The sequence below is a fragment of the Apteryx mantelli genome, chromosome 2 (genome assembly GCF_036417845.1).
Source record: "Apteryx mantelli isolate bAptMan1 chromosome 2, bAptMan1.hap1, whole genome shotgun sequence".
NCBI lineage: Eukaryota > Metazoa > Chordata > Aves > Apterygiformes > Apterygidae > Apteryx > Apteryx mantelli.
In genome coordinates this window covers 162,623,539-162,641,551 of record NC_089979.1, presented here as the reverse complement: position 1 = coordinate 162,641,551, position 18,013 = coordinate 162,623,539, and the positions used below count along the sequence as shown (strand labels likewise).

The 18,013-nt window shown below is 41.5% G+C and overlaps 1 protein-coding gene across 3 annotated transcripts in view; it reads left to right on the top strand.

Moving 5' to 3' along the window:
* GALNT11 (polypeptide N-acetylgalactosaminyltransferase 11) overlaps positions 1–18,013 on the top strand; it is a 55,648-nt gene that overhangs the window by 14,853 nt on the left and 22,782 nt on the right. For all 3 annotated transcript variants that reach the window (XM_067291968.1, XM_067291966.1, XM_067291967.1), the window contains exons 2-6: positions 2,401–2,733; positions 6,537–6,660; positions 10,154–10,320; positions 14,381–14,506; positions 16,818–17,067. In XM_067291968.1, the coding sequence (XP_067148069.1) occupies positions 2,439–2,733; positions 6,537–6,660; positions 10,154–10,320; positions 14,381–14,506; positions 16,818–17,067 (962 nt within the window). In that variant the 5' untranslated portion in view covers positions 2,401–2,438. The remainder of the gene's footprint in view (positions 1–2,400; positions 2,734–6,536; positions 6,661–10,153; positions 10,321–14,380; positions 14,507–16,817; positions 17,068–18,013) is intronic.

Sequence of the window (18,013 nt, the reverse complement as noted above, 5' to 3'; positions counted from 1 at the left end):
CAGTCGCAACAAACTGCAACTTTTCTGCGGCTGGAAGTGCCGCAGCAGCAACATGGAGCTCTGCATGAGCTGTAAAACAGACCTAAGAAGCTGGAGAAGTGCTTAGCCCATGATGGTCTCTTCTGCCCTGTTTCCTCGTGTCCTTTGAGATAGCAAGGCTTAGCTTTAGTTTTCCTGTGCAAGCTGCAGTGTAGATGTGTCCTTAAATGGCTCTGAAATAAATAAGATAGCGATTACTCTAACAGAGAACGAACCTTATTAGAACGGTTCTGCTGCACAATGTAAGCGTGTGCCCCATGGTGTTAGGATTGTGCATCTGTGTTCCCATAGTGAATGGAAAAACAACTCCAGCAGGTTTAGAGGAGCAGTGTATTAGGTTGGGACAAGTCTTATAGCAGATCTTCTTGTGGCCATGCCAAAAAAACTGGCAAGCGACCAGATCTTCTTTTATGGATAAGCATTAATTGTGTGCAGACTGTCTGGCAAGAAGAATTATTGTAATGAGAGGATATAACTGTTTATCTAGTATTGCTCCTTTGCGGCCTTCCTTATTTTTCATCTAGATTCACCTTGGTGTGGTCGTTGGCCACTGTTAGCGCTGGGAATAAGGCACCAGGGATTGGTGTTCTGCATTTCTCAAGCTGGTAAACCAGTCTGCCAGCTAAAAGGGATTTTTGAATCATTTCTCCCCCAGAGTACTTGTTGCCTGACTAATCTCATGGCCCTAAAGTTGTAGTTAAGCAGCAGCATTTCTGTGCTATAGTGTTAGAACCCGTTTCACAGAGCATGCAATTCATCTGTGTGCACAGGGTCAGCGTGAGGTCTAAACCCTGTTTAAGACCTATTTAAGCTCCTTGGGCTTAACTGCTGCGTAGATTGCTGCTTTGCAGAAGTAAGGGAGTTTGACATGGTGAGAAGAGCAGGTAAAATTTTTTTTTTTTTTTGGCTTTGTTTTACTCTGTGGGAATTTTCTTTCAGGAAGGGGGGGTAATGACCTGGTGCAGTCTGAGAAACATGAGTTTGAGGTTTTGACAGGTATTCTTTTTGGACACAAATCGCTTAGGCCTCAGGATTACACTGCCAAAATAAGTGGCTTTTTTATGGATCTCTATGGGATCGTGAACACCATCTACATCTCTTTAGCAGTTTTCCATATTGAGAAAGGAATAATCTGTGTTCGTAAGTGTGGGGTTTTTTTTGCCGGGCTGACCTGAAGGTTTTTGGTAGTTTCTGATGTTTAGAGAAATCTGTGGAATGCAATAATGTAAAACTTTGGCACTCACCACTAATATTTTCTAGTTTCTTAACACCAACTGGTCGATAATTAAAAGGTAATTAAATGGTTTCCTGACTTTTTGTTGCTATGGAAAGAATTCGTTGTGTTTAGATAGCGGTTAGAGAGCTAATTCTTGAGTTGTTTCTCAAGTTTGGCAACTGAGCAGCATGGGGCTTTTTGGTGGTGGTGTTTTGTCTGTCTTTGTCTGTTTTTTTTGTTGCCTAGTTTAAACATGAGAAACTTTAAAAAGTTTACTTGGTTCTCCTAGGCCATAAATAAAATGTTAGCACTAGTACTATATGCTTCGTTCCAGGATTTGCTTACTGTAGTAATTTTCAGTATACTTTGGGGAAATTGCGTTAGTGGATGGGTGTGTACAATAAAACTGGGCTGGTCCGCTTCCTTCCAGTTTTGGGGGAATCTGCTCCGGCGAGTATGGAAGCTCTTCTGCGTCTGCAGGGGTTTGCAGGAAGCCAGTGAACTGCCTTGGCACTTCTCCCTCTTTGCCAGCCTGCATCTGTTCCCTTTCAGTCTGATGAGAGGATGGGTGTGAATGTCACTGCCTTCCTTCTGTGGGTTTGCTCATTTGCACCCCATGATGGATTTTGGGGACCCTTATGATGGCTGTTCTTAAATATGGGGCATGGAGGATTAAACTGTTCAGTTTTCTGAGTTTGTAATCCCATTCCATGCTTCAGGGTGGGAGCAGCACTTGCAAGAATCAATTCCCTGCTTAGAAATATACTTAATTAAAATAGTGATATGTTTAAAAGAGTGCAGGCATATGAAGAATATACTGTTGTGGAAGCAAGATGATAATTATAACTGCTCTGAGGAAGTAGTAATCATCTTTGTTTTTCACTGTGATAAGGGCGACGCTGTGATTTTCCTCACTGTTTGATTTATGTTTTAAAGCAATAGTATCTACACAGCCTGAGCAAAATGTGGCCGCATTTATTTTTTGAATGGGAAAGCGAAAAGGAATTTCATTCTTAAGGTCTATGTTTAAAGTTTGTTACAAAAAATATTTAATGGAAAAGTCACCTATAGAGTGTGTTTTCTAATGTACAGAGCTGATGAGTTAACAGGCTGCACTCTGAGTTGCGTGTTTTATTCTCTCCCAGGTAATTGAGAATGGGCCCTCAACGATGCTAAGTCTACAATGGGAAGTGTCACACTCCGCTATTTCTGCTATGGGTGCCTTTTCACATCCGTGACCTGGACGCTTCTGCTCTTTGTTTACTTCAACTTCAGTGAAGAGACCCAATCTTTCAAGAATGTGCCCGTCAAGGGGCTAGAACCTCAGAGGCCGTTTCCAAAAAAATTCTTCCCCCGTTTTACCCGGGGACCGGTTCATATACCTGCATTGCAACAGAAAGAGAACAAGATAGGAAAACCTTTTGGAAAACATGTCCAGGACCCGGTGAAGGAGGAGGTAGATTTTTCTCCTGAAATGGGTAAGTGGTTTTTATTGTTGGTGACAAGAACTTAGTATTTCATTTCTTCTTTTGATTTAATGAATTTTTTAAAGGATCCTAGGGAAGATTGTTTAATGAGATCTTTCTGTTTGTTAAAATGCAGGTGGTACTAGTAGTTCTCTTTATTATGAATTACTTGAATTTTATTCTGCCATGTTTAGTTCAAAATATATTATTCCTAACATATGCAGCTTTGCTGCATAAGTGCTAAAGAGGAAGGCTGAATTACAGCAAAACATTTACCTTGAATTCTTGCATTTGGAAGGTTTGTTGTATTCTTGTTTCAGATCTTACTCTTAGATTGGGCTCAAATACATAAGCTTTCACTAGCCATAAAGAAACTCTGCTCATATGCAGTAATTAAATAACTTGATAACAACACACAATGAAGGGGACTCATTGATGTGGAGAACATCCTTGGAGTATGAAATCATCTGCAAAAAAAAAAAAAAAATCTGGGACAAAATTACAATGAAAGATTTATTGAGATGACAGTGATACTGGCTAAATCCTGCTTTCTTTGTACCAGCAAGTAGATCTGTGGGTGGTGTTTTTTTAACATATTTCATGAATGAGGTGATTTGTGTTTGTCCTCAACTACTAATTAAAATTCTTCATGTGTTTAGCTGCTTATAACTTAGTGTTCTCTGCTGTGTTTGAATATGCAAAGTGAGGCGTTTGGCATATTGACCTGCAAACTTGCTGGAAGTCTGGGGGTAGATAGTGTGTTCTGAGTATTGAGTATCACTATATGCTGCTGCTTTGGGAATTACGGCACAGTACCCTTTGGAGCCAGGAGTTTAATACTCACGTAGCTGACTGAAGTCCTCTACCCTTGCTTTGGATGGATGCTGAATCCCCAGCTTCAAGAGTTTATGGAACTTTACCACGCTTCAGTTTTCAAGTTGGTCATTAGACCTGTGCGACTGAATATGTGGAAAAACATTCTCCAAAACGAAATGCCGGTTTGCATTGCCCTATCGGATTGCAAATGTTTACCAGTTCATTGCAAAACCTCCTGGAGCCAAGTGAAAAAGTCAGTGCAGCGGTGACCATTTCTTTCCAGCTATTCAGTACTGGCCAGGAAAGAGATCGGAGCTAGATCGGAGCTTTTAGCTGAGAAGTCCCTTGATCTTCAAGTGGAGTGACTTGTTTGGTTCCTGAAAGCCAAGTGGAATTATGGTGCCAGGATAAATTCTAAATGAGTCACCAGGAGACAGCTGGGTCTCTGTTAGGATTAGATCTGGTGCTGCAAAGAAGGGATTCCTGTCTGTCTGTGGTAGGACAGTGATAAACATGCAAAGCTAAAAAATGAGGGGGGGGAAAAAGGTTGGCGTATGATAGCCAAAAACAAACTGTCATCTGCTAGGTTAATCTATCCTTTTTTTTTTTTTTCCCCTTGAAAATTTGTGAAATCCACAATACACTGCTGAAGTAAAGCCTGAGTTGATGTTTCCACTGCAAACCTTGTTTTTCAAGGGGTTAGATCTGCTGTTTGGACTGAAATCTTTCAGGCCTTTTGCATGCACTTTGCATGTTGTTCTTCATGAGAATGTTTTAAAAATAGTAGTGTTACTTCTCGTCTGTATTCAGAAGATCAGAAAAAAGCAGCTAGTGGCTGGGTATGGATGGATTATAGAAAAACACGTGGCACAGTGTTGGTGTGATGCCGAGTGTGCAAGAATGATCGAGTTGGGTGTTGGAACAGACAAGCTGGAAACATTGCTTTGGCAATGCATGTAGTTCAAAGGAGGGACTGACTTTTATCCATTTAGGGACCACTGGTGCCTGAAGGAGAAGCACTGACCCTTGTGACTGGACCTCATTCCTACCCCCTGCGATGCAACCTATCCATAGTGGGAGTGCTCATCTGTGAGATTAATAGCATCGGTCACCATGAGATAGGCTGTGTGTATCCCTCATCCTTTGCCGATATCAGTACTCAGCACTTCCAGCTTGGTCCTATGTAAATGCAAGGCATCTACCCTTGAGGTACTTGCCAGTGCAGTGCGTTGCCATTGCTGCACTCAAGACTAAAAGTGCTAGCGCAGGAAATGTAAGCGGTGGGAATCTGGACGCACAGAATTCCCTGTGGAAGGTCTTCCTGTTGTCTCTACATGTAAATATTGTTGCTGTAACACGGCAGGACTTTGTTCTGCTCTGTCTTTTTTTGTTTTTCCCCCATCTCTGGGTTTGAGCTCAGCTGGTGTTGGCAGAATTCTTCTAAAACTGGAGAACGTGAGGTCTGAGGAGAGGCTGAGAGAACTGGTTTTATTCAGCCTTGGAGGAGGAGGCTAAGGGTGAGATCTTATTGCAGTCAACAAGTACATAAAAGGAGGCTGTAGAGAAGATGGACTCAGATTCTTTGAAGGTGCATGGTGCTATGACAAGAAGTTGGAATGCAGGAAACTTTGATTAGATAAGAGGAAAAATATTTTCAGTTTGGTGGTGGTCAAATACTTCAATAGGGGCCCGAAGACGTGGTAGAACCTCAATTCTTGGAGATACTGGAGGTATGCAAAACTTAACTGGATAAATTCTGAGCAACCTGATCTGATTGGACCTGCTTCAAGCAGGAGATTGGACTAGATGCCCTCCAGGGGTCCCTTCCAACCTAAATTATTCTGTGATTGTATGAAACATTATCCTGGACATATGGAAGCAAGTGAATGAGGGACTCCCTTGCTAATATTTTTCTTCAGATCTTGAACCATATGAACATGATGGGCAAGGTGGAAGGAGACAGATTGCATGATCCTTGCTCGCTTGTACAAAAATTTCGGTGAAATTGCCTCTGTAGCTTGGTAATAGCTATAGAGAACATTCACATTTTGTTCTGTGCAGCCGTTTGAATGGAGACAATAAAATACTGCTCTGCTTTCTAACTTGTTGCAGAAGTGCGTAGTGAATAGGAGAATGTATGGGAAGCAAATCTGTCTGTGCAAGACAGGTTTCTCTTACCACTTCCTCCCCCTTTCTGTAGAAGTTCAGTGCTCTGCCTTGGTAAGCATATGGCTGAGCGAGAGAGAAGCCTACGGCCCTGAGTCAAGGCAGGCAGGGTGGCGTTCAGGATTTCGCCTTCACCACTAACAGGCTACGTACTTATGCTGGCGATTGCTGCCTCTGCCATGCTCTGCCATGCTCAGCAACAGTTGATGCCTCTGCTAGAATATCAGAGAAGTGGCTAGCTCTGCTGCTATTTAGCTTGCTGTCAAAGTCCCAGATGAGATAAATAAATTTCCAATGCTTTCACAGCTATTTTTACGTTACTGCAGACCTCAAAAAATACATGAAATTTGAGCAATTATCATAAAAGTTTTTCTACCATTGTAAATGGCTTGTGGGTTTTTTTTTTCTTTTTCTCTCTTGAAAAAGCTACTTCTAGACCCTTCGTCTGTATGGATAGCAGCTGATGCGTTGTGTGGCCAAAGTCTATCCTCTGTTGCTTGTTTGATGTGGGTTTTTAGGTGGTGGTAAGCTCAAGAGGCCATTTAAAAGAAGGGAATGTGTCTGGTAAGGTAATAAACGCAATGGAGCAATCAGTCTTGGGAGAATATTTCATTTTATTGCAGCTGCAAGGACTGCTCATAAGTACTACCTATTAGAGGTGGTCGAAACTAAAACAGTTGCGCAAAAATGCACTTTGCAAAACCAGAGGCTAAAGAGATTTCTGAAGAAGATAAGGGGTTTTAGAGGGAGTCAAAGCCTACTGTTCAATCCTTGATTGTTTCCAAAGGATATTTCTGAGCCTGTGAACTGATCTTGGCATGTTTTTGTTGCAGGGATGATCTTTAATGAAGAAGACCAGGAAGTGAGAGACTTGGGTTATCAGAAGCATGCCTTCAATATGCTTATCAGTAACCGGCTGGGATACCACAGGGAGGTACCTGATACAAGAGATGCAAAGTATGTACTTAATTTTTGGAGAAAACATGGTATAATTGTGTGTGCTTAAGGGCTTGTTACACACATTGTACTGATTTAGTAAATAACATTTTTTGGTGTTACATTTATGGTAGATACTCTTTATACTGTGTCACTGAGGGCAGTTTTCCAGCTATTTAAGCCAGAGTGCTTGGGGTTAGGATTTTTATTCTTTGGACTTTTTGGTGTGTATGTGTATGTGGGGGTGTTGCATTTTTTGTTGTTTTGACTTGAATATTGCTCTGGAGACTTAATTTTGTACAAACTGGAAAGGGAGTGTTATTGGTAAAGCCCCCAGAAAACAGGTTACATGAAAACAGATGGCTACTCCCCAAAGGCAAAGTTTATGTATCTGTGAAATTTAAGGTGACTTAAAACAGATAGCTATTTTGTTTTTAGTTTTAGAACTTACCATGCTGTCAAAGAAGTGCCTATGTGGTAGAATTTTACTAGTTTGAAGCTGAATGAGCAAAATGGGTGAAACAAAAATGGTTTGTATTTTGAAAAGTGCTAGATGAAGAAGCTTGATTGACTGAGATGTCTTACTAAAAAGAAATCCAAGGAGCCATTTGGGATTTTCAAATTTAGAAATATAGTACTGTAGCGAACTAACTTTTGGCTGACTGTCAGTAGAAGAGAATCTTCATAGCTGAATATTGTATCTTTATACAAAACTAATGGGAAGCTGGGATTGATTCAGTGTAGTTAGTATATGAGTTCACCCCAGGGTGTTATCAGGAGGCTATTTTAAGCCAGGAGAGAGGTTTTTAAGGAGGAAGTTGGGATGAGATTTGCTTGGGGAATAGACATTTGCAAAGAAGCTTGCAGAGTGTGTAGCTGTAGTTGGTTTGTGTATTTGTACCTGTTAGCTTTATACATGTTTTTATGGTTAATATGGGGAGGCAAACATCAAATTATCGATAATTCCTAGCAACAGGCTTGTGTTAAAATGGGAGTGTAATAGCATCTCATTTTGTTTTGCAATTCAGGAGAATAAATATTAGTAGCTTGGAAAACAGACTGTGAGGGTTACCCTTTCTTTGCTTTCCTGTTTTCCCCTTTTCCCTTTATCCCCATTAACACTGGTGAAACAGCCTTAAGCAAGAGTCCAAATTTTTTTCGCCTGATTCTTGAGTGTCTTCAAGAATGCTTAAGGAAAAACTGGATTAGATATACACTTATTCAAATTTTCATCCAATTTATTTAATGTTTGTGAGTAGTAGGATTCACAGACAGCTATTTTTGTAGAAGCAAGTTTCCAAAAATAATATTTTAAATAAAAGTCATTATGAAAAGTCCTAGGAATCAAGCTTGCTATCCAGCAAGACTAGGATTACACATCCTAAGTGTCTTTCATTTTGCTAGCTGTGTACCCTGTTACTTTAAGTATTCTACAATATTTTTAGTTATGAAGCTTCATTTTTGAGATACCGAGCACTATAATTACCAGAAAAGATGCTACAATCCTTGTTAGGTTATGTGATAAAAAGCTTATCCGCGCATACACAAAGGAGCACAGAAACAGTGGCAGTTTGGGCAACCCAAATAATATCCTGGCCCGGCTCCTCCCGAGGTTGTCCTAGGAGAGCATCAGCCCCACGGACCAGGTATGAAACCCACTGAGACGAATCAACAGCAGCAGCTCTTCTGTATCCCCTTTCGGACTGAAAGGGGGTTACTGCCTAGGGGTATGGGACATGGTGTGCGATACAGGGGAAGAGCATTTTGGGCTTGCACAAGACTTACAGGATATTTAGGGGGGAATGAAAGGGAGGGATCAAGGTGAGATGTTTAGGGAAGGAAAAAAAACATGGGAAAAATGGAGGGATAAGGGGATAAAAGGGGCTGGTTGTGTGCAAACAGGTTGTTGGTCAGTACGCTTGTCTGGCTGTGCCTGAGCAGCACTGTCTGTCCTATCTTCTTACTAAGTTCTGTTTTTCTGGGTGAGGGGCACCACTCTGTGTGAGTGTGTGTATCTAAGTGCCGGTAACTGGAGCCAGACCGTGGCTCACAGGGGCCTGTGTGTCTGTGATGCCAGCGAGTGGAAATCAAGAGTCAGCAACTGGAGTGGGACCGTGGGTCACAGGTGCCATGTGTCTGTGGTACCAGCGAGTGGAGCGAGTGAGGGCATGCTTGTCAGAGTGTGATCGCTAGCAAATGTCAAGCCGGACTAGCCAGCAAGTAGGTGAAGTGGCCTTGGGGCCAGGTATGTGTGTGTTTAAGGGTGAGACCACAGGAGGAGTTGGCTACTGGAGGGGCCAGGGGAGTCCTGGTCAACTGCCAGAGAGACAGTCAGGTCTGGAGGTCGTCTGAGACCCATTTGTGAGTGTGTCTGGAGGAGGTGGTGACCAGGGGGTCCTGGCCAGCAGCCAGAGACCGTAGGATCTGGGGCTTGACTCACCCATGCGTGTGTCTCTGGGAGCGAGGCACCTGGGGAGAGCAAGGATCTGGGACCAGCTACTTATGAATAAACCTGTGTCTATTTTTCTAGTGGTTGCTCTGCTATGGGTAAACATAATGAATTGTACTTGCTGAAATGTGTCTTCCCCAAAAGCTGAGTTTGTTTCAAGTCAGTGAAGGCTTTTCTTGTATATGTCCCAGTTTTCATTTGCAGCTTTTCATATTTTTATTGGCTCCCTTCATGCCTGGCATCTTACTTTAAATGGCATTTATTTGTGATACTGTACCCTATTAGATTGTATGAGCAAAATTTGAAAATCAGCGGAAAGAAGGCTTTTCTGCTTTGAGCGGGATTCAGCTTTCAAATTAAGATGCTTAAATTTAGACAGTTGCATGTTAGTCAGTCGTCTCTACTTTAATTATAATTAGCGGAGATCCAGTCAACGCTGGATCAGTTACAGGTAGTCACTACCGGAGTATGCAGAGCTCTTCTGCTGACAAAATGCACCTCTCTGCCTTAGGTGAGCTGAACACTCCTTGCTCCACTGACTTTATTGACTAGATTTAAGTGTCTTAATCTGCAGCCTGAATCCCAGCCTTGGTTGCCTAGACAGGTGTGTAGCACCATTTGAGATGTTCTGGGATGTCCAGCCTGGCCTCCAGCAGCTGGCCAATAAAGGTGTGGGGTTTTCATAAGCCTTATGTCGTATTTACCATTCTTGTGCATGTCTGACACCCAGTGTTACTGGACACTGTTTTCACAGCTGAACCAAGCCTTTAGCATCTATTTTTGCTCATGTCTCAAAGAACCCCCCCCCACTCCAATCCATCATATCTTATGTTTTCTAATGTGTAGCAATAGCCCACAGCTACTAAAAATCTGTATTATGTGGAGGGTAATTTACTATGCTGAGCGCTAGTATAGATGTTATCCTCCTGGACTCTTTGCATTCAAATTAGGGATTCCTCCTACACATTAAATGTTTGGTTTTTATTTATGAAGTTTCAGTAGTGATACAGCCTTATGGAAATGCCACTGAAAATAAAGTGATAAATACTGTTTTTCTGTTTGCAGATGCAGAGAGAAGTCCTACCCTTCTGATCTGCCATTTGCCAGTGTTATTATCTGCTTCTACAATGAAGCACTTTCTGCCCTGCTTCGCACAGTACATAGTGTCCTTGATCGCACCCCTGCATACCTTCTTCATGAAATTATTTTGGTGGATGACAACAGTGAATTGGGTGAGAGACCGTTTCAGTACTATTTTGGTGACTGCTTACACTTTCCACTGGCTCCTGACCTGCCCGTCTCGTGCTTTATTAACTGGTCCAAATAAAAATGTAGAAGCCCAGGGTAAAACCAATTTGTACTGCAGTCCCTATCTGAAAGGTTCCAGTATAGACACATGATGTTCTGAGAAGTCCAAAATGACATCCTGGTGGACACTGGTGCCGATTTTACTGATGAACTTTGAATGTTCATGCCTATATGATACAAAAACAGGTTTTGAAGCTCATAATAAGAGATGAGAGGAGGATTAAGCAGTTGTTGATAGCTTAGCTGATTTCAATAGTGTTGCAGTATGTAGCAAATCTTGCTGGGCTACTCTGGTGCTCAGAGCAGGTTACACTGATTTTATTATAAATTTTGTAGGCTGAGACTTCCTGTGAATGCTTCTGAAAGGACTGGCATGTCCATAGCCTCAGCTGCAGTCTTGAAAATAAGTCGATGTGGCACTATGGAAACGGTGGGCTAGGTCTTCGGACTTGCTCAGCATTTGAGGGCAGTGGCGTGCTGGGATCAGAGCTCAGCCTTTGCTGCAAGGGCTCTGCCTGGCTCTTGTACAGCCTCTTGCGGCCACCCTGTGAGTCGCTCTCGCTGGGTTTTGGTGGAGCAGCCTCTGCTCTGCTGTCCGGGACAGGCCCCTGGAGGGAGGTATCTTGGATGATGCACAAGGCGAAGACAGACATGTAATTCAAGCATTTGGGCACTTTAAAAGCTAAATGCCTGTTGAGGAATGTGTTAGTGTCGTAGTCCTTGCAAGCAGGACTGTGCGAGTTCCCTACTTGCCTGTATACAAGTTCACAATTTTCTGCATGTTTTTTAGATTGTTTTTTAGCTTATATAATTAACTCCCCTGGTCTCATAATTTGTTTTTGGGGTTAAGGTCTTGCTTTCTCGGTGAGACTGATTAGATATGCATAACATAGAATGAAATTCTCTTGTCATCATGCAACTAGTTTATTTCTGGGAGGTCAGATAGAATGTTAAGATACGGGAGAGAACAAAAATCAAATATTGCTCCTTGCTGATAAGCAAGCATATGTAATATTTAAAAGCATTTTTCATCCTTCTGTGCTTTGGAAGCATTATGCACCCTTTGCTACAAATTCCCTTGTGCAATTTGTTGCTTTCAAGTTTCATAGCCTTCACATTCAGAACTAAGCTTACTTCAAAACATAGTCTTTTCAGTATGGTAGTGCATTTGATTAGCATGCTCTGTTTAGGCAGTGATGCCATCACTCTTGACCTGTTGCTATTTCAAAGGCCAAATTAATCTCAAAGTGTTCAAGTGGCTCCTCTTGCATTTCTGACTTTAAACAAACATGATTTGAAGCACGAGATGGGAGGAGATACTCTTTGAATAAAGAAATCCTGCTCTCGATGGTGAAACAACTGATGTTTGCACTGCTGCTTAATTTTAACTGATGGAATTTTATAGCAGGAAAAAAGCAAAGCTAGTTTGGTGACGGAGGAAATGGACCAAGACTTGTCTTTGGCTCTGCTGTGGATCGCATATGTGAGCCTGGGTGAATTGCTTAATCTCTGTGCCTCTTTGATCTTTATTTATTTTCCCTGAAATATATACTTGGTACTGTTTCCTGAAATGATAGCTCAGATGAAATTCTGCCTATTTCTTCAGCTTTAATCATAAGAGCTCTGCTGCCCATCAGTGCTGTTGTGCAAAGCTTGGGTCTTTGCTTCTACTTTAAGCTCAAGAGGCTTCTTACATTTTCAATCATGAAGTGTCTCACCAGCTGAGCAGGCATTTTGATGGCTCAGTTGATGCCAGCATTACATCTTTCTCTCCCTTTGCTGCAAGGCTGGATTTCTTTCTCTAGTACGACCTCTTTTTCTCTGGTTTAGGCTTTACCTGGTGTGGGATAAACCACCGGAGGTGTTAAAGGTTTTTGCTGGTGCTATTCTCCTATGGAGAGGAAGAGACTGAAGAAGGGAATAGTGATATCAGGAGCTTGGGAAACTCTGCAACTGAATACTTTGCAATAATATCACCTGTGCCAACAGACTCCTATCCTCGTTTTTCCTGTTTGGAGGAGCCATCATTGCATCCATATGGAAAAGTCATTTCTGGAGATACTCCACTGGCCCGAAGGGGAGATGTTCACTTCTTGGAGCAAAATTTCAAAGACAGGCTGCGTTGAAGCAGTTTTTTGGGTTTATGTTGGAAGAAATTGGTCCTCCCAGTGGCCATGAAGCTGAAGCCCATCTGGAGTGAGGGGAAGGAACATTAACTTTTTCTTTAAAAGTTATCTGGAAAGTGTTCCAGGGACACTGTGGATCTGTGTGTACTACCGTAGAGACAAAATCAGATGCATTTCTCTGGTCCTGGGGTATGCTCAAATAAGGCATCCCTTACTGGGTAGCATTAGAGGAATAACTTAATTTACTCAACTTTCTAGGAGACTTCCTTCAAAAATCTTTCACGTCTCTGGCATATTATGTCACACTAAAGACTGAGGGAGAGTGAATCCCTGTGACCTATTTGAATCCAGTGTGCATCTCTCAAGAGACTTTTCTTTGCCATAGCAAATATGGTACTAGGGAATATTCTATGTGGAATATTTTCATTCATGATCTGCAAAGCCACCTGGCAGAGCAGAGACTGAGATCTTAACATTTGGTTGCTTCTTGGCATTTGCTCTTTAGTCTTCCTGTTGAAGTTTCTTGTACTCCCTGGGGATTACAGCTCTAGCTTCCATGTATATTCCTTTAGCATTTAATTTTGTTAACAGTAACTTTGATGTTTGAACTGATATTCATTAGAATAATAATCTTATTCCAGAACTTCCTCTATTGAAAATCTGTATATCTATACCAAGGTTCTCTATAAAATCTCAACCGACTTGCTCTTTCTTCCTCAGTTTGTATTCCTTTCTATTTCTCCATAGGATTAATAACTTAAATTTCTCCATTACTGCAGTCTTCATCTGTCCCTCTTCTCTTCAACGGTAAAAGCTTGCTGCCTACTTTAATGTTGGAAGCTACTATCTTCGGGGCGGGGGTGGGGAATATTGTTACAGCTGCCATTAATATTATTTAAATTACAATAGCGTTTATAGGCTTTGATGATCTTTACTGTCTTTCAAAAGCACGTGCTTGCCAGGAGTGTCTTTGATTCTTCTGGATGTTAGAAAGCAACCGCCTGTGAGCAAGTTGTAGTTCTGTTCCTGCTGTTGGACATCATTGTTTTGTAAACCTGAACTTTTACCAAGCAGGCGGGTACAGATAATGAAAGATGGCCTCATGCTGCTTTTTAAAGATGTCAGTGTTTGCTTCAGTATATGGAACGCTAGTGATTTGAGTTACTTGTCTCTGTGAAAAGGCCGCCTTTACTTTTGCTACAGATATCATGCTGCCACTATCAGAATAATTTGGAAGAAAAATGTCTCTGTGCACACATGAGAGTATGTTGTGGGGGGTTTTTTGTATTTATTTATTTTTTTAGCAGCAGTAATTCCTGTTAGCATAGAGTTTCAGTTAAAACTTGAGTCATATTGTATTAAAGTTTTTGCAAACAGGGAGGAAAAAAAAAAAGGCAATACAGTCTGTATTTAGGAAACTAAGGCTACCTATAAAGCCTGATGTGGTGGCAGGGCATAGACAAGCTGGATGGGAAAATACGAGGAAAAGCACATCAGCAGAGTGGGCACTGTGGAAGGCCAATATATGGTCAGTCGCCCTTTCCCATGCAGGATACGTGCCCGCTTTGTCCATGTGGGTTTCCACACTACAGCGGGGGGAAAGTGTTGCAGTTAAAAGGATAATGAGAGTATAAAATGGCAAAAATGGGCAGAGGAAGTGGAGAGCAAGTGTAGGGTGTGGAATGACTAACTTTTTTTTTTTTTTGATAAGTTTGGTTTGAAGCTATACTGTATTGGGGACTGCTTTCTGGTAGAGTTCTTCAGCCCCCTTTGAGTTGGACATCTGGGGACTTTAGTCGAAGCAAAGCTCTCACAAAGCTTGTGTCCAGTTGTTGAACTTGTGTTCTCCTTTTCTCAGCTGACTTGAAGAAAGACCTGAGTGAATATGTTAAAAGTCAACTTCCAAAAACCACAAAGCTGGTAAGAAATGAAAAGCGGGAGGGCTTGATTCGAGGAAGGATGATTGGAGCCTCTCATGCCACAGGTATACCTTCCTCTTTCTCCTTTCCTTGCATACTCTGACCATATATAATTGGGTGACTTCCCTTTCCTGTAGTGCAGCTCTTTCCGATGTTGAATATTGGATGTATGTGATGGCTTTAGCCCACTGTGGGGGGGGATCTGTGTGTCACGCTGTGTTTCAAGCTACACGATTTAAAGCAAGGGAAAGATTTCTGGATAATGGTACTTTAGGTGAAAGATATTTGAACGATTGTTACAAGATGTCAGTGACTACTTTAAGTTACCTGCATCTTTCTTTGGCTGCCCTTAGTTAAACTATGTTGCAACAGCTAAACAAGGTGTCTTCAGTAATACTTGTATGGTGATGACTGCAGACCTCAACTAGCATTACCTGTGTATTTGAATGTTTCCATCATGCTCTTGGCCGTAATCTGTATGAAACCTTCTGCAGCATTTCGTTATAGCTTTACTGAATTATTCCTCACCTGAGGCTTTTCTGTTACCCACTTAGTGAGATGGAAACAAGGAGGACTTGGTTCTTGCTTATACGTAAATGTAGAATAGATATAATAAATTCAGTGGTTTTATAGTTTGTAACTAACTTCAGGAAATTTTTCTGAAGTATGCCAAATAGTGACTTGGCAAATTTGGAGCCCAGTTAGAGCAAATCTCTTAAACCTTATCTGAAGCATTGGCTTGTCTTTTTACTCCCCCTGTAAGTTTATTTTTGATTAAAAAAAAAAAAAAAAGTTAATCCATTTAGAATGGGTCAGTGAAATAGTAAAACAAAAACAGTATTTGACAAACTTAGAATTTTTCTTATTCCTGCTCTGGAAGAATGTTGTCTCAAACACTTCCTTCGAAGCTGGATATTGTGTTTGCAGAATACTTTTGCATGTGAAAGCTATTGCTCTAAAATGGCAATCTGCTTCCTTATTAAGGTTTAGCAAAATTTAAACTGGCTTCTAATTCACCCATCTCATTGAAATGTTTCTCACGCAAGGTTTCCTGTTGTTGCAGTGAGTGTTAATTGGGATAAACTGTATCTGGTGCTTTATGTAAGCTGTGTGCATTTTACCATAATATGCTTCCTGGTTAAATTCTGTGGCATTTGAGAAAGTATGTGCTGTTTTCTCGAATAATTACTGAGTGCTGGATAAAGTCTCTTAATTGGTGTTTACTCATTAGTATTGTAATGGCATAAGTCAAAGAAAATTGTGATTGCAATTTCCAAACTGTGCTAGGACTCATTTGACTTAGTGCAATTTTAAGTCATTTTATTGCTCTTCTGAACTGCTAGAGTCTGTTTTTCTCCCTTCATTCAAATACTGTCTGTTGTTAATGGGTAACTCATTATGTTTGTGTTTGAGATGTTTTCTGTAAAGCTCTTTCCCACATTATTTTAAAGTTGCATATATTTTATGTTGTGCAATAAAACTTAATGACTTTTTAGACCAGCTCAGCGTGAAGATCTCTCATGGACTGAACTGTCCTCCCCGACCATGGCAGATAACCTCATGTAAACTAATGGGATTGGTTTTTCATGACTGAAATGTTGGTTGGTCTAACACTGGATTTTGCTATGCCAGTTTAGGGCTTTTACTCTCCTTTAAACTGGTATGAATCCACAGTAACTGTAAAGCTGATGAAATAAGTAGATATTCTACATTTAGTCGTATTCAGGAATTGAAGCGCTGTGGTCTGAGTTATGAAGGAATGCAAATCAATTGATTAGGATGGTTTGGCTTAAAATCCACAGATCTTAGTTGCAACAGTAACTGGATGGATGCTGAAGCCTGATATAAAGAGAGCCCAAGGTGGTTATAGTCAGTAGATGGGAACAGCTGTGTCCCGAGGATGATTGTCTGACCCATCTTTGTCATCATCAGCTCCCTTGGTAGTATTAAATCAGACTTGAGAGGTGCCATGCATTAGGGCAAATGCCCTGCGCTGTGGATGTTCGGCCAGCATCGCTTGGGCTCTTAGCATTGGTGGGCTGATCATGATGTTTTATTTAATGTACAATACCTCCGCTGAGTCCAGGTGGAATATTTGCCGACTACAAAATCCTGCCAAGGAAATGTAAATAACTGCCCACTTGAGCGATTCACAGTTAAATGTGAATAGCCAGGCTTTACCTTCTGCCTTCGTGACTGAACTAATCCCTGAGGAGCCTCTAGTTTGTCAGCTCTTCTGAGTGCAGATGGTGATTCCCTTCTGTTGCGCAGCATGGTGAAGACACTGTCAATACTCTGCTGCCGATGCAAATATGTGTTTTTGTGCCTTTCATGTTACCACTGACCTTTGCATCTCGTGTGCTTTGGCCTCCTTAGGAAAAGTGCTGGTTTTCCTGGACAGTCACTGTGAGGTGAACAAGATGTGGTTGCAACCTTTGCTGACGCCAATCAGAGAAGATCGCAGGACTGTGGTGTGCCCCGTGATCGACATCATCAGTGCCGACACGCTTAGCTACAGCTCTTCCCCAGTGGTGCGTGGAGGCTTTAACTGGGGCCTGCACTTTAAATGGGACCTTGTTCCTTTGTCCGAATTGGAAGGACCGGAGGGAGCCACGGCTCCGATCAAGTAAGGTTCCTCCCCTGTGGTGCGAAGCAGTCAGTCGGCTCTGTGTAACCTATAGTTGATCAGGAATGTTTCTTAAGCTTCAATTTAATTTCTAGTGTTTAATCTTGGCTTAAATATGTCTGTATTATTAGGTCAAGAAAACACACTTTAGAGAATGCTTATACAACAGCATCTTTTGCCATCTTTTGCTGAAGATAGAAAACTTAAAGAGCTTGTGTTACTCTGCGCTAAATCTGTCCAATAATTTCATTTTTAACTGTTCATTGATGTGCGTTTCTGTTTCCAGTCTGTTAATGTCTGGCCTAATAATGATGATTTTTGATAAAGGTATTTGCTCTACTGATAGCCTGCACATCCCTCTAATATAGGCTCTAAAATTTCTGTGATGAAATACTAATGAATTGCTAATTTGGAAGAATATTTTTGTGGTAATAGGAAGATGGTTTCATAGCTGATGGGAGGGACTATCAGAGCGTTTTAATGGTCTTCTGTGTCAACATCTTTTGATTTTGTTTACATTACTCTTTCTCAGACAAGCATTTATTTTGTCATAAAGCTTCCTAACTGAACACACGTGGATGTGAAAACCATGTTTAAAACATTAACTGTGTCTTTGCACAATGTGGCAAATGCCTGAAACTGTCAGGCTGTTGGAAGCCTGTCCTTAGTGGTTTTGTGGTCTGAATTGCTTGAGAGAGTTGTTCTGAAACAAAAGTCTCGGTAAAACTTAACGCTAGGACTTGAAAGCACCTTCCTTAATCTCTTATCCATTGATGGCTGCCTGACCCGTACAGAACGGGCAGTGTCGTCTTCCTACTGGACATGTAACCCTGCTATAAAATGATGCCGGTAGACACCTTCATGAGCAAGCACATACAGTGCAGACACAAGAGCAGAAGCTGTCCCACTGTGAAACCCTTCATGAGAAAGGCTAATGCTGGCAGAG